The sequence below is a fragment of the Octodon degus genome, unplaced genomic scaffold (assembly GCF_000260255.1).
Source record: "Octodon degus isolate 3935 unplaced genomic scaffold, OctDeg1.0 scaffold00081, whole genome shotgun sequence".
NCBI lineage: Eukaryota > Metazoa > Chordata > Mammalia > Rodentia > Octodontidae > Octodon > Octodon degus.
The window spans coordinates 2993440-3007420 of record NW_004524657.1 but is presented as its reverse complement, the minus strand read 5'-3'; the positions used below and the strand labels follow the sequence as shown (position 1 = coordinate 3007420).

At 43.6% G+C, this 13981-nt stretch overlaps 1 protein-coding gene across 1 annotated transcript in view; it reads right to left on the bottom strand.

Annotated features, from left to right (window-relative positions):
- Nucleotides 1-13981, bottom strand: part of LOC101590098 (BMP-binding endothelial regulator protein) — a 311194-nt gene that overhangs the window by 121737 nt on the left and 175476 nt on the right. Inside the window, exon 8 of the mRNA XM_023721292.1 lies at nucleotides 2224-2323. Coding sequence (XP_023577060.1) covers nucleotides 2224-2323 — 100 coding nt within the window. The remainder of the gene's footprint in view (nucleotides 1-2223; nucleotides 2324-13981) is intronic.

Here is a 13981-nt window from a genome sequence, read left to right as displayed (position 1 = left end):
AAGTTCCTGGAGCAGTGCCCAGCATTCATGCACCACACCAACCTATGGTAGGTGGTGACCATTGTTAATATTGTTGTTGACATAATGCAAACATGGTCCTGGGCTGTGTGTCACAGGGGAATGTGCTGGATGCTGTTCTGTCTGTGCTGATCTCTGATGAGATGCTCCTTTGGAACCAAGGAAAACAAGACAGGGAATTTATAATTCAAAAAGCTGGGATGTGTCATGAAACCTGTTTAAAGGGAAATATAAGAGCAAGTTGGTGCCCAGTCAGCCAAAAGTCTGACTAGACTGAGATCTCAGCATCCAGAAAGCATCCTGGTGTTTTTCCTTCTAGGTTTTGTTGTATGAATATGTTTCTTTTTACACAAACTCTTCACTATCCAAAAGCCATCATGGCCCAGTTTAAGAACACTCAAGGAAGTGCTTCTGAGACTAGGAGGCTGGCCTGAGCTAAGCCACTTGCATGTTATTCCACTGCAGTGTAGCCCAAACAAACTTCCACTTGGGGGAATTGTAGTTTTAAAAGTTTCCCAAAATGTACTGTTCTTTTTATATTCTGTTTTAAAACCACAAATGATCAGAAAAACCTGCACCCGACACAACAGCAATGGCTCAAGTGGGAAACATCTAAGCGGACTCAGGAAGCCCAGAGCATTAATCAAGCCTGCTTCTCCTTGGGGGCAGGTTTAAACCCCTCCCTCTGTGATGGCTGCCCCAGAACAGGGAGTGCTGCTTCGCCATGGCCCATGGCACTGTCATCCCTGCCACACTGAAGGGGCTCATCTCACTCCAGGGCCCCAAATGCACACGGGAGACCAAAGAAGCATATGTACGTGGAAATATCTTTAATCAAGTCTGCTCAAACAATTCTCCTCTATTATTTTAATTATTCCACATTTATTTATAAAGTCTGTGTATATACACATATATATGTATCACAGGAAAGCAAACAGTATTAGATGAAAATACAATAGAATCTGGGAATGGTAGTTCATGTGCATCATCCTAGGATTTAGGAAACTGAGGCAGGAAGATTGCTGGAATTCAAGGTCAGTCTAGATTGCACTGTTCAAGGCCAGCCTGAAATACATAGCAAGACCTTGTCCCAGCAAAATGAGCAAAATAATACAAACAAAACAAAACTACATTAGAAGCCCTCAGAGAGAGAAAATTGAAGTAGCTGAACACACCTTAACTTGCCGATCTGGTTATAAAAAGAAAACAGATTTCAGAGTCTGGCTGTGGGAATCTTCTGGATGAGAAAAGTGGGTCAGCAAGAAGTTTTCAAGGCAGAGAAGCAAACTGTGAGAGAAAAGAGAGGAGGCAAAGGAGATGTGACCTAACTACAGGAGACTACAGGCCAAGAGAAGAGACCTTGAGAGCCTCAAGTTGGAGTAACTGAGCCCTCTCAGGAACAGGAAGCTCAGCTTCTCCATGGAATAGCCACCCATCCCAGCTGTAGGAAATCTACTGAAGGAGCATTCAAGCAAGGGCACCTCAGGATGTGGAAAGACAGGAGGTCTAATGGGACAAAACCATGTTTCACAAAAACAAAATGGACATAAGAGAAAGAGAGCAGAGCACAAAGCCAAAAGAGATTAAAGACCCTATCTGTCCCCAAGCCCTACTTCCCCAAGACTCGGTGGGGACCTTTCTTCTCTGCTACAATAAAACTAAAAACAGCACCTCTGTGCACACAGGGGCTTTATTTTTATTAACTGTATTTCACAACTTCTTGAAAAGATAGCATGAGAAAAGGCACATATAGTGTACAGTTCAGTACCTGCTACACAATCAGTGCTCAGGAAAAGTGCCCACCTCCCTTCCTGCTGCTCCTCCCTCTTTCCTGCCAAGCCTCTTCTTCACTGCATGCTGTCCACTTGCACCCTTTGCCCTTGCAGGGAACCAAGTCTGCACCCTTCCGGGCCATCACTCCCACCACCACTAACAAATGTGCCACTAACAGCCTTAAACAGTCCTCTTCTCTTGGAGGGCTGTGTTCTGTGTCATCTGATATCTCAGATTCCAGATCAAGGGAAGACAAGAGAAGAAGCCACACCCTGTTCACACCTTCTGCCCGTCTGATCCAGGGAGCAGGTGTCTCTAGCAAGCCAGCAACCAGGGCCATCTCAGAACCCCAGGGAGCAGTGTGCATACACACGCTCCACAGGAACTCCCGGAAGACAATCATGATTCTTTGACCTGAAAATAGTCACTCACCCAAACATTTGGGGCAGCACTGTCCTGGGGGGGTGTGACTAAGGTGCTGGGGACAAGAGAGAATGGGACAGACTTCTCTCGTGCACTGTGTCCTGCCTCCCTAAGAAAAGAGAGAGAGAAAGGCACATTTAGAAAAGTCAGTGTGTACAGGTGGCACAAGCGAGACTTCTGGAGCAGACCTAGGGCTCTTCCCCACAGTCCTGGGAATCTCTGTATCATTGAGTGCCTGGGGACTGCCCAGTTCCCTATGATTCCCTCAAGCAGCCTTTGACCTTCCTTGTGGACCCTACAAACTTCAGCTTCAAACAGATTCCCATGAGTGAACACAGCCAGGGTCACCTCCCCTCGGCTGTCACCACCTGCCTTTGTCTTGTCCCTTTCAACAGTGCCTGTGGAGTAGGTCTAGGGTAACCAGCTTCTCTTTCTGCTTAGGACTTGAGACTTCTGTCCTAACACCATGGAAATTTCATTCAAACCAGGATGAGTGGGGCACGCCCTCAGGGCCTCCCTCCTCACTCCAGCCTCACACACACAAAGGAACCCTGCGCTTCATGAGACTTTTCCTCCTCTTTCTACCCCCATCTACATGTAGCTCCTGCAGACAGCCTCCTCCAGGAAGGCTCTGTTCTGCACAGCTGGCAAGTAACCCTGGCATGGCCTAATGGTGCCTCAGCCAGCAGAAGTGGCCAACCTGCTGACGGTGGAAGCACTGAAGGTTGTGGTCACAAGAACCCTCCCCTTGCTTCAGTAAGCTAACCATGTCTGTTTCCATTAATTAAGCATAGGCCCTGATGATTGATTTGGAAGAACTTGCAGAGCCTCAGAAGCCTATGGGAGAAGTTTTGGAGCCTTCAGTTATCTTCCTTACTTTTTCACCCTCATTCTTCACCCTTCCGTCTGGCCACAGCCTCCGGTCCCCTGTCCGCTTCCTAATCTCGCACCCCTCTTCCACCTCTCCTCTCTGGAACACATGGAAGCACATGCTCCTCTTTCTTCTTACCAGGTGCACCTACTCTGCATCCTCAGCATGGTAGAAATGCCTCTTCAGAAGGCTGGGCAGATGAAAAAGGGGAGGGGGAAGTACTTTCCAGGCCAGTCACAGTAACCAGCTTGCTGGTTTGTGGATTGTGAGAATTCTTTCTTACAGTGTGACTTGCTGTGAACTTTAGAAATACAGGCTTTGGTTTTCACTGTTAGAAAATAAGTGAATTTGGTAAACAGATCACTAGGGAACTGAAATTTCAGTGGTGCGGCCTCTCTGAGATCAGAGGTAGAACCCAGGAAAATTTATAGCCAAAAGTTAGCTTTCAGGCTAACTTTGGACTACAGGGAATAATTTATAATATCTCAAAGGGCCTGAAAATGAAACTTAAGGTTAGAAAGTCTCTGGGCCAAAAGAGAGCAAATCCATGTTGAGCTGTTTCTAAAATCAAAAGAAGACGCTCAGCCATTCCTCACACAGTTACCCACACTGTCTGCCGCAGCAGCCCCAGCCTTGGCTTTAGGGATACGGGGCCTCCCGCTCTGGCCTTTGCGGTCTCCCTCTGCTTTGGCTTTCCCCTCCTGTTCTGACCATTTTTATTATTACAGTTTACTTTTTGTGGGCAAGAATGAAAATGAGAGCAAGTTACACCTCTTTTAAAATACTTATTGTTTTTAAGCCTCTTTCATATTGGATTCTTCCCTAAACTAATAGAGAACACCTGAAAATACCAACAATAGCTCTTCTGTTATTTTTAGATTATTTCCAGATCAGCATGAATTGCTTAAAAATCTTTGCCCAAATCACAGGCTCTTCTGAGATTTGTCACTCAGTTCTGCATAATCTTAAAGTTCAAGACTTCAAAGGTGGATAACTGAGTCTGTGCCAACCCGAGGTCAGTCCCAGCTTACACACAAAACACAAAAGCTGTATCAGAGGAATGATGGGGCCATGCTACCTTGGCTTTTCATTTTAAAGAAATTTCTGTGCAAACAACTTCCTAAGGCTGTAGTCCAGGCCACATAATGCAACTGTGTGCTGGATTCCTTCAGGCATACAGAGAGCACGATGGCGGATCTTCAGCCATATTGGACAAAATATTGGGATGGTGAATCTATGCCGCTTTTCATTGACATACTCTGTTCCTGTTGGGTTTGCATCTATTTTCCAAGCATATTTTAAAATTTAAAAACACTGCATAATTACAAAAGGGTTAGATTCTCCACACTTCGGCAAAATATTACGTGTACAACAGTAATTTCCCTTACCGTAAGGTCAAAAGGCAAACTTTGCATAGGTAATGCGACTGCAGTTTGTGTTTCCCAAGAGTCCATTAAAGTAACTTGAACTCCAGTCTGGGTTTGCTGGTTGAGTCAAGTTTTATTTTGTTTGGGTTGCGATACTGTGGCACAGCCCAAGTCCTGAGGCTGTGTGCCAATTAATGCCTCCAGAGAAGCTCCAAGCCCTGCCTAGGAACACAGTCGTAGTTCACAGTCTGCTTCCATGAGTCCAGTTCAGTAGGGATTCTGGTTAAACCACAATCTGTGGCTCTACAGGAAACCCAGAGTTAAAACAACAGGAGTTAACATTTCTGTTTCTAAACATGAATAAATTTCTACAGTAACTACACTACCGACTGTCACAACAGTGCTGATTGGCTCCCCAGCCTCAACTATGGGAAAGTTTCATGTGTCTGGGACTCCTTTCTGGCCCCCATCCACCATCCCCTTATTTTGACCAATATGGCTGAAGATCTGTCACAAATGTAATGTGGATGTGGTTTTGAATGCAAGACACAAAACACACTCCCTCTGAGGTATTTTCACCACTAATGAGCTTGGCCTTACCCTACCATGGTTGAGCGTGACTCACACTGCCTTCAAGAGAAAGTTCAACCTAAGTGGGCTAGAAGTCAGTGCAGAAGTCAGTCCTGGACACAGTGCTTTCTGTTTTCCCCCAATAAAGTTATTCTACATTTCCCAGAATGCCTTGCAGGTGGGCATAGCTATGTGACTGAGTTCTGACCAGCAGGAAGAAAATACAAATGGTGTAACACACAGGCTGATCTGTGAAATTCCTCACACACAACCTATACTCTTTACTTTTTCTCTCTACTGGATGCAGAGCTGACTGAATGGACTGGGTAGCTGAGCCTGGTCCCATGAGTCACCACTGGAATTGTGGCCCCGAGATCCATGCTATGAACAGTCAGATGAAGAAAAAAATAAATTCCACTGTGCCACTGGGGTACCCTTTTCTTCAGACCCCCTACTCCAATATAAGAGAGAGCTGCAGTTCTCTTACTTCTTTATTGTCTGCAAGCACATCTCATGCCTTCCTTCCTCTTATACACACCTCTATCCCTCTCCTCCATCACCGACCCCTACCAAGACCCTGACTCACTCAAGATCAGGTTCCCGTCCCTTCTGCCCCACAAAGCCTTCCAAAGCCTGCCCTTCCCAGGAATCTTCTCCCCTTCTTGTAGCTTCTCCTTTCTCCTCTATGCCTTTATATGTGGGACAGATTTGCAACTTTTGGTACACTCATAAAAGCTTCACACTGAAAGATAATATTAGTTCTGCCGCCAAGCCACACTGTCTTTGGAACAATGGAAATCTCTGTGTGCTGGATGTTCTTGGGAAGGGCAAGAACCATCAGTGAGTGAAAGGATCCCTTACCATAATGAGCTCAGAGGGTGGGGGAGTTACAAGTCTTCTTTAATATAGGAGGGTGTGAAGATGGCACAGTCTGAGTAGCTTGCGTTCACACGCCCTTATCATTACTAAGGGTTTGCACACTCTAACCTCACATTTGGCATATTTTGGGCATTAACTAAATGTGGATGCTCATGTACCCAAAAGCAGCCTTTAACTTCCACATGTAAAACTACTGTTACCAGAATAATGGAAAACCTAGAGTATTCTGTTTATATGTCTGAAAATTCCTAAACGGTTGAAATACTGAGGCACAAATGACTATATTCATATCTGGTTGACAAGAGGGAGAATGGTAGAAACTTCCACAGGACTTGTGCCTTTTGGTTCTCACAACTGGTTTTTGCATAGAAAAAAGCAAGTGTGCTCTTTAGAGTTGGTCATTTATTGTAATCACATATCCAATTGCTTTTCCTGAGGGTAGTAGCTCTTTTTAAAACACAGGCCTGAAACTGGTCACAGGTCTGTTTTCTGTTTCTTGAGTTTATTTTAGCTGATTCAGTTGAGAATCCAATGGCTTTGGGTCAAGCTTGTTACAGCAGCAACTGTGCAGCACAGCAGCAATCTGTCTTCCTGAGTGTGGGGATGATGCAGGGTAAGAGAACCTCTGCCACTGCATGCAGGGTGCTTTTCCAGCTCCGCAGACCTGGTGGGAGTGAGACTGGAAATGGCCCCACAGCCTGTGACAAGGCCCTCATTCCCTAATCAGGATGCAGAGCCTGGCTCCCTGAGCACATTTGCTTAAAAGTCACCGAAAATCCTCTCTAATTGTAGAATTTACTATAACTGAATCAGCTAAATACTACCACATTTTAGAAATTTTGTTTTTCCTGTGCTCAGTTTTGGAAAGAATGGAATTCACTGGTGGTCCTGAAGTGATGGTATGGAGAAAGCAGGGAGCTTGGGGGTGGGCGGTGTAGGAAGGACAAGCACCTTGGGTAGGGAGGCTCTGCTTGGGCCCCAATCCTTCGCCACAGTCATGGTGCAAAGCTGACTTAGGAGCCAGCAGCCCCTCTGGATCAGGAATTGGACTGAAAACTTCACAGAAAGAAATGGATGTCCTTAGCCGTGCCTCTCTTGGGCCTGGAATTTTATTTTGCTGAAGTTTCAGAGAATGACACTTACTTTCCCTGCTCTTGGCCAGAACAGGATAGAGATCAAAGCAGACATGCTGCTGGGCCAAGGGGATAGAATTAGAGAGAGACGTCTTCCCCAACAGGAAGTATGTGACAAGCCCGAGTTATCAAGGTCTTGTGCCTGGGTACTTTCCTCATTTATCCCTGTGGTCATGCTGTCCTCACCCTTAGAGATGACACTGAGGCCTGAACTTTCAGGTACTGACTCAAAAAACACACCATCCAGCAAACAAAGGGCAGGCTTGATGTGTAATTCAGTTCCATTACCCAAGCCAGATCAGCCCCTTCCCTCTGTTGTTCTGTCCTGAAAGGACAACTTCTCAGGGGGGCACAGAGCATAGCCACCTGATGGCCAGAGCTCCCTCCCCTTGAGCCCTTTCTGTGTCTCTCCTGGTATATTCTAGATGCGTCTTTATATCTACTTCTTGGGCTGAAATGACTGAGATAAAATAGATTATGCCTGTTGTATTACTTAGAAAATATCCAAATCAAGGCTATTTTCAAGAAAATAAGGATATAATGAAGAAAATATCCATACAAGGTGCCCACCTTGTATGCCTCCAGGGATTTTCCAGCCAGGTTGTCCTTTCCTCCCCTTCCTTCCTATTCTCTGCTTTTTTACTCTCAAGCCCCATTTGTCTAATGGGGAGACTCAAGGCTTAGGGCTTCTCCCTTCCACCCTCCAAGAAGAGGATAAAGCTCTCACCATCATTCTCATGCCCAATTTAGAACCCACCAATGAGGCCCTTGGTCTGGGTTGTCTAGCCAGATGAGGGCATCTGCTCTTGGATATGAAAACCCCAATGTACCACCTTCATGCTTCGCAACAGAGATGACTCTCATTGGTGTTGGGTCCCTAACCAAGGCTGTGAGTTGGAATCACCCACAGAACTCTTGAGTAAGGGCCACAGAGGGGTTCATGTGTGTGAAGATTCTGGTGCAGTACCCAGCACGTGGATTTGTCCAAGCTGGGGCTGTTCCAGTCCTCACTGTTGTCTCTGAACTGCAGACCTTCCCTTGTCTGCCTAGTCTCTCTGGGCTGAGGATGGGAGTGTGCAGCCAGGTCCCCAAGGCAGAGGCACCAGAGGGAGGTGCTTCATCCCTGTGTGTCTCCTATGACCCGGGGCTGCAGCTACAATTGCAATTCTGTGAATACTTCACACAAGTGAAACAAACTTCAGCCCAGACTGGTGGCAAATGCCTATAATCCCAGCCCTCTGGGAGGTTGAAGCAAGAGGACTACAACTCTAGCCTGGGGAATTTAGCAACCCAGCAAGGCTCTGTCTCAAAATAAAGAAATAAAAGGAGGCTAGGGATGTAGCTCAGTGTGAAGGCCCTGGATTTATTAATCATCAGTTCAGCTAAACAAACAGCTGGTTTCTCTGCCTGTTCTGGTTTCTAGATGTGGCTCCCCTCCTTGGCCCAGAGCCTCTCTTCTCACTCAGTCATTAATGTAGGATGTTTCCATCTCCTCCTGTATCCCACTCCCTGAGCCTGGCCTCCTCATACTTCCTTTTAGTGTGGCCTTTGTAAGAGTCCCATGCAGACAAACAGGATGTTCACCCCACAGCCACACCTTTATGAGATGCCATCTACACAGTCACTTGCCCTGTGTAATCACTCACAGGTCTAAGGTACAAGGAGAGGGTCATGCTGGGTCAGGAGGCATTATTCCACACACCACTATCAGTAGTAGGGAAACAACATTTATTGCTCTACATAGTCTCAGACCTGATGTTTCAGGCCTGATGCCACACAGCACAGTAAGGTAATGTAGTCCTCATCACTGGAGAAGCTACATTTTCCAGAAAGCCAAGGCCTTAGTGTGAATCCTAAGGTACAGCATTTGACCTAACAAATGCAGGCTCCTTCTTATTCATTATTCTTTTAGAAGGAGAAACTGAAAGCAGAAAATCTGACTGTCTCTACCTTTCTGTTCTCTTAGTGTGATAGAAAAACCTCAGCATTGGCAGATGGCATCTGAGGAACCCTCCACTGTTAACAAAGTCAGAGACCTCTCCTTGTTGTCCCAAGGCCTCCTCAGAGCCACTGTGCCAGCCCTGATATCCACACTAACTCACAATGGGGCATGCTCCACTATGCCATAAGACATGACCAGTCACCCTCTGGCTCATGCCAGCATGCCCAGATGGGTGTTAGCATTCCCATGAAGTTAGCCAGATGACTCCCAAGAGTCCAACAGTGTCACTGTAGTCCAAGGTTCCTGATAAGGTTGTAGCAAATACCAGTCTTGGTCTCAGCTGACCGCAAGGCCCATTCTGCACAGCATGTTTTGCAGATGGCCAGGCAAGGTGCTGTCTTTATACAAGGGTAGAAGTGAGAGGACCCACCATATGGGGACAACATTGGATGCCAATGTGCAGATGGGGCAGACCCAAGGACCCCAAAATTACAAAGTTCATATTATGTTAGTAAGTAAAGGAGTTTTGTATCAGGGCTCTGCAGGCCTTATTTTCTGCTCATATCTAAAAGTAAAATCTGTGTAATTTTCCTTTTCAAATGCCTTGCCTTAACTCTTTCCTGTCTATAGCTGTATGGTAGTTTTTTTTTATGGTTTTATGTTTTTGCTTTGAAAAGAAAAACTGAATAATTATTCCCTTTCTGAAAACCCAGCAGATACAGGAGTTATAGATACAAAGAGAATGCCATTTAAGGTGCATTCCAAGTGGCTGTGGGCTTTCATTCATGTTTCACACTTCCCTGTGTCTGTCTTAGAAGCACAAAGATGCAGCCACCTCAAGGATTAAGTTCTATGACATCTCTGACACATGTCTGGGGCTGAGGGTGAGGAAGATCTAGAATCCTTGGAAGACCACTGGGATGGCTCTCTTTGAAAGAAGAGCAATGGTCTCCAGTTTGGCGAAATATGGCTCTATGTCCATGTACCAGGGGATATTTCTTTACCCCCTCAACTGGCTTTGAGCAAAACAATTGGGTCTAACTTAGGTCCTGTTTTATAGCCTTTAAATCAATGCACAGATCAGTGATGCCCTTCCTGTAGCTCCCAACTAGCATGTGTGAGCCAGGCCTAGTGATGCCACACTGTGAACTAAGACTAAGGCTCAGGAAAGAACCCATGATATCTCAGGGCATGAAGGCCAGACATCAGTGCTGAAGCACCAAACCCAAAACACAAGATACTTCTTCAAACTGTGTTATGCAGACTATTCTTTCTGTGGATTTCTCTTTACATATTACATAGATGCTATTATGCCTCCTACCTAGTGCAAATTGCAGCAGTCATGTATTTCCTGTCATGCTCACAGTCACTCATATCTGAGCCACTCCCCTCTTTATAAATTAATAGAACCCAGATTTTGGCCTTTGCTCCAGGTACCCATTGTTATGACTGGATTTAGGACCTGTTTTGCTCCCTACAACTGCAGATATGTGCTATGAAAGGTGCAAGGCTGTGGCAACTTTTTCTCCAAACTAGCTGGACAATGCTGTTTTCCTGGGCACCATGAACACATTAGGGAGTCCTTGAGGTGCACAGTAGTTTATATATTGCTAATGTATTTGAATAAAATTTCAAAGGATCTGAGGAAAGTTTTTCATATTTATAAGCTTGTGGATTATGATTAATGCTATTAATTTTTTTATGAATTTAGAACAGGGTCTAAAGAGTATACAGGATCTCACTGTATAGCTTGAACTCATAGTGATTCTCCTCTTTTCAGCCTCCCAAGCACTAGGACTACAGGCATACTATCACACCCAGTCTCAATCGCTGTCTCAGCACACCTTGTGCTGAGACACACTGTGGGGGCATGGCCAGCACAGATCCTATGCTCTGTGGAAGCAGGTTCTTTAGTCTACTGAGTTATCTGGCCAGCCCAATTTTTTTATTTATTCATTTTTTATTTATTCATTATTAATTTTTAATGTATTACATCTTTCTTATATGTATTATACCATATCAACACAGCAAAAATGAAAATCACATGATCATCTCAACAGATGCACAAAAAACTTCTGACAAAGTCGAACATTCATGATAAAAACACTACAGAAAATTGGAATAGATGGTCTACACCTCAATCTGATAAAAACCATCTATGACAAACCAAGAGCCAACATCATTCTAAATGGAGAAAAACTGAAAGCTTTTATTCTAAAATTAGATACAAGACAAGGATGTCCATTATTGTCATTTATACTAAATATAATTCTGGTAATATTAACCATAGCCATTAGATGACAGAGAGAGAGAGAGAGAGAGAGAGAGAGAGAGAGAGAGAGAGACAGAGACAGAGAGAGACAGAGACAGAGAGACAGAGAGAGAATAAGAATTTAAAAGGAAAGGAAGAAGTGACATTATCATTATTTAAAGATGACATGATACTCTATATGCATTGAAAATCCAACAAACTCCACAAAGGGACTGGTAGAATTTATAACCAAATTTAGTAGTGTAGCAGGGCACAAAGTTAACATTCAAAAATCAATAGCCTTCCTGTACACAAATAACATGGTCACTAAAAGAGAAATTAGAGAAACAACACCCTTCACAATAGCATGCAAAAAAAAAGAAAGAAGGAAAACAAAAGAAAAAAGAAATGCTTAGGAATTAATCTTAAAAAGGAAGTGAATGATCTATACAATGCAAATTACACTGAAAAAAGATATCAAAGATTTCAGAAAATGGAATATATTCCTTGCTCATGGAAAGAAGAACCAACATTATCAAAATGGCTATACTCCCAAAACTGTTATATGGATTCAATGTAATCTTGATTAAAATACCATTAGTGTACCTCACACGTCTAGAGAAAAGATTTCTCAAATTTCTCTTGAACCAAAAAAGACCAAGAATAGAAAAGGCAATGATGGCTAAAATAGGCAAAGCAGGAGATACTACAATCTCTGACTTGAAAATATACTACAAAGTCGCTGCCATAAATCAGCAAGGTCAGTGGAATAAGTGCTTCCCTGGCAAGAATAAGGGCCTGAGTTCAATCCCTGGTTCCACCAAAAAAAAAAAAAAAAAAAAAAAAAAAAAGTAAGGTACTGGAAAAAAGACAGACGTGAGGGTTGGTGGAACAAATAAGAAGACTAGAAGTTGTGAAGACACAACTACAAGCACATTCAGCCACCTTACCTTACACAAAGGGGCCAAGCACATTTACTGGAATATATCCTCCTTAACAAATGCTACTAGAAAAACTGACTTTCCACATGCTGAAAACTGAAACAAGACCCAGGTCTATCACTATGCACTAAACTATACTCAAAATGGATTAAAGATCTAAACATTAAAATAGAAACATTAAATCTCCTGGAAGAGAAATTAGGTGGAAATCTTGAAGACATAGGGGTAGGCAGAAAGTTCATGAACAAAAATCAAACTGCACAGGAAATACTTCAAAGAATTAACAACGGGGACCTCCTCTTAATTGAGAAGATTTGCATATCAAAAGAAATCACCAACAGAGTGAGAAGACAACCCCAAAAATGGGAAAAAATCTTAACCAATACTCAGTCAGACAAAGGTCTCCAATTTAGACTACATAAAGAACTAAAAAAATTAGGGCCCCAAAATTTAAAGACCCAGGGCATCTGAGAAAAATACACATTTTTCAGAGGAAGAAATACAAGAGGCAAATAAATACCTGAAAAAATGCTCAACATCACTGGCCACTTGAGAAATGCAAATTAAAACTACACTGAGATAGCATCTCACTCCAGAAAGAATGCCTGTCATAAAGAAATCAACTAATAATAAATACTAGAAAGGCTGTGAGGAAAAAGGAACGCTTCTCCACTGCTGGTGAGAATGTAGACTGGTACAACCACTAAGGAAATCAGTGTGGAGACCCCTCAAAAGACTAGGACTGGAAATCCCATTCAATCCAGCTATTCTCCTTCTGGGTATTTTCCCAAGATAACTGCAAACATCATATCACAATGATATACATGCTCCCATGTTTATAGCAGCACAGCTTCAAATAGCCAAATCCTGGAAACAAAAAAAATGTACATCACCCAAGGAATGGATAAAAAAGATGTGGCATTTTTATACAATGGAGTAATACTCAGCTATAAAGAAAGAAAAATTCAGAACCTTTAAAGTTAAGTGGATACAACTAGAGGCTAACACATAAGTGAAATAAACCAGACCCACATGTGTAAATATCATATTGTCTCCACAGTGTAAGAACCCAAAAGAAGAAATAAAACCTGAAAGGTACAACAGATATAGTAAAATGAAAAGAAATGAAATTTAAGGATTAAACAATGAAGATGAGAGAAAGGAGTAAAGATAGGGAAAAATACAGGGAGAAAAACATGCAGGTATATACACAGAATGGTTGAGGTAATTGTATTAAAATTTTACATCAGTTTTTTTTTTTTAAATAGCAGCTAATGTGTTGAATTTTCATCTTGAATAACTCTGTATGTTGGTATCTGCAATCTGAGCAACTACATCAAGGATAGCAATATGTAATACAAAAGCCATGCCTGAATACCTGTCATATTGGTCTTATAAATGTGTATTGTTTCTAATGTCATATCAGTTATTAATGTACTCTCTTTAAAATGTTTTTTTTAAAAAAGGTAAAAAAAAGAGACTAGAACAAAAATTTAAGGCTTGAGAGCGCAGGCCCGGCCAGTGAGTGAGATGACCGAGGGCGGCGGGTTCCTGAATAGACCCAGAGCGCAGGCCCAGCGAGTGAGTGCGACAACCCGGGCTGCGGGATCCTGAACAGACCCAGTGCACAGGCCCGGCAAGTGAGTGAGACAACCGGGGCCTGACAGGATCCTGAACAGACCCAGTGCGAAGGTCCAGGAAAGGGAGTGAGACGACCCGGGGCCCGCGGATCCTCATTCCACCCAGAGTGCAGGCCCAGCAGGGAACCCTTCAGCAGAACTCCATGCAAAGAGGCTAGAGGCAAGACCCACCC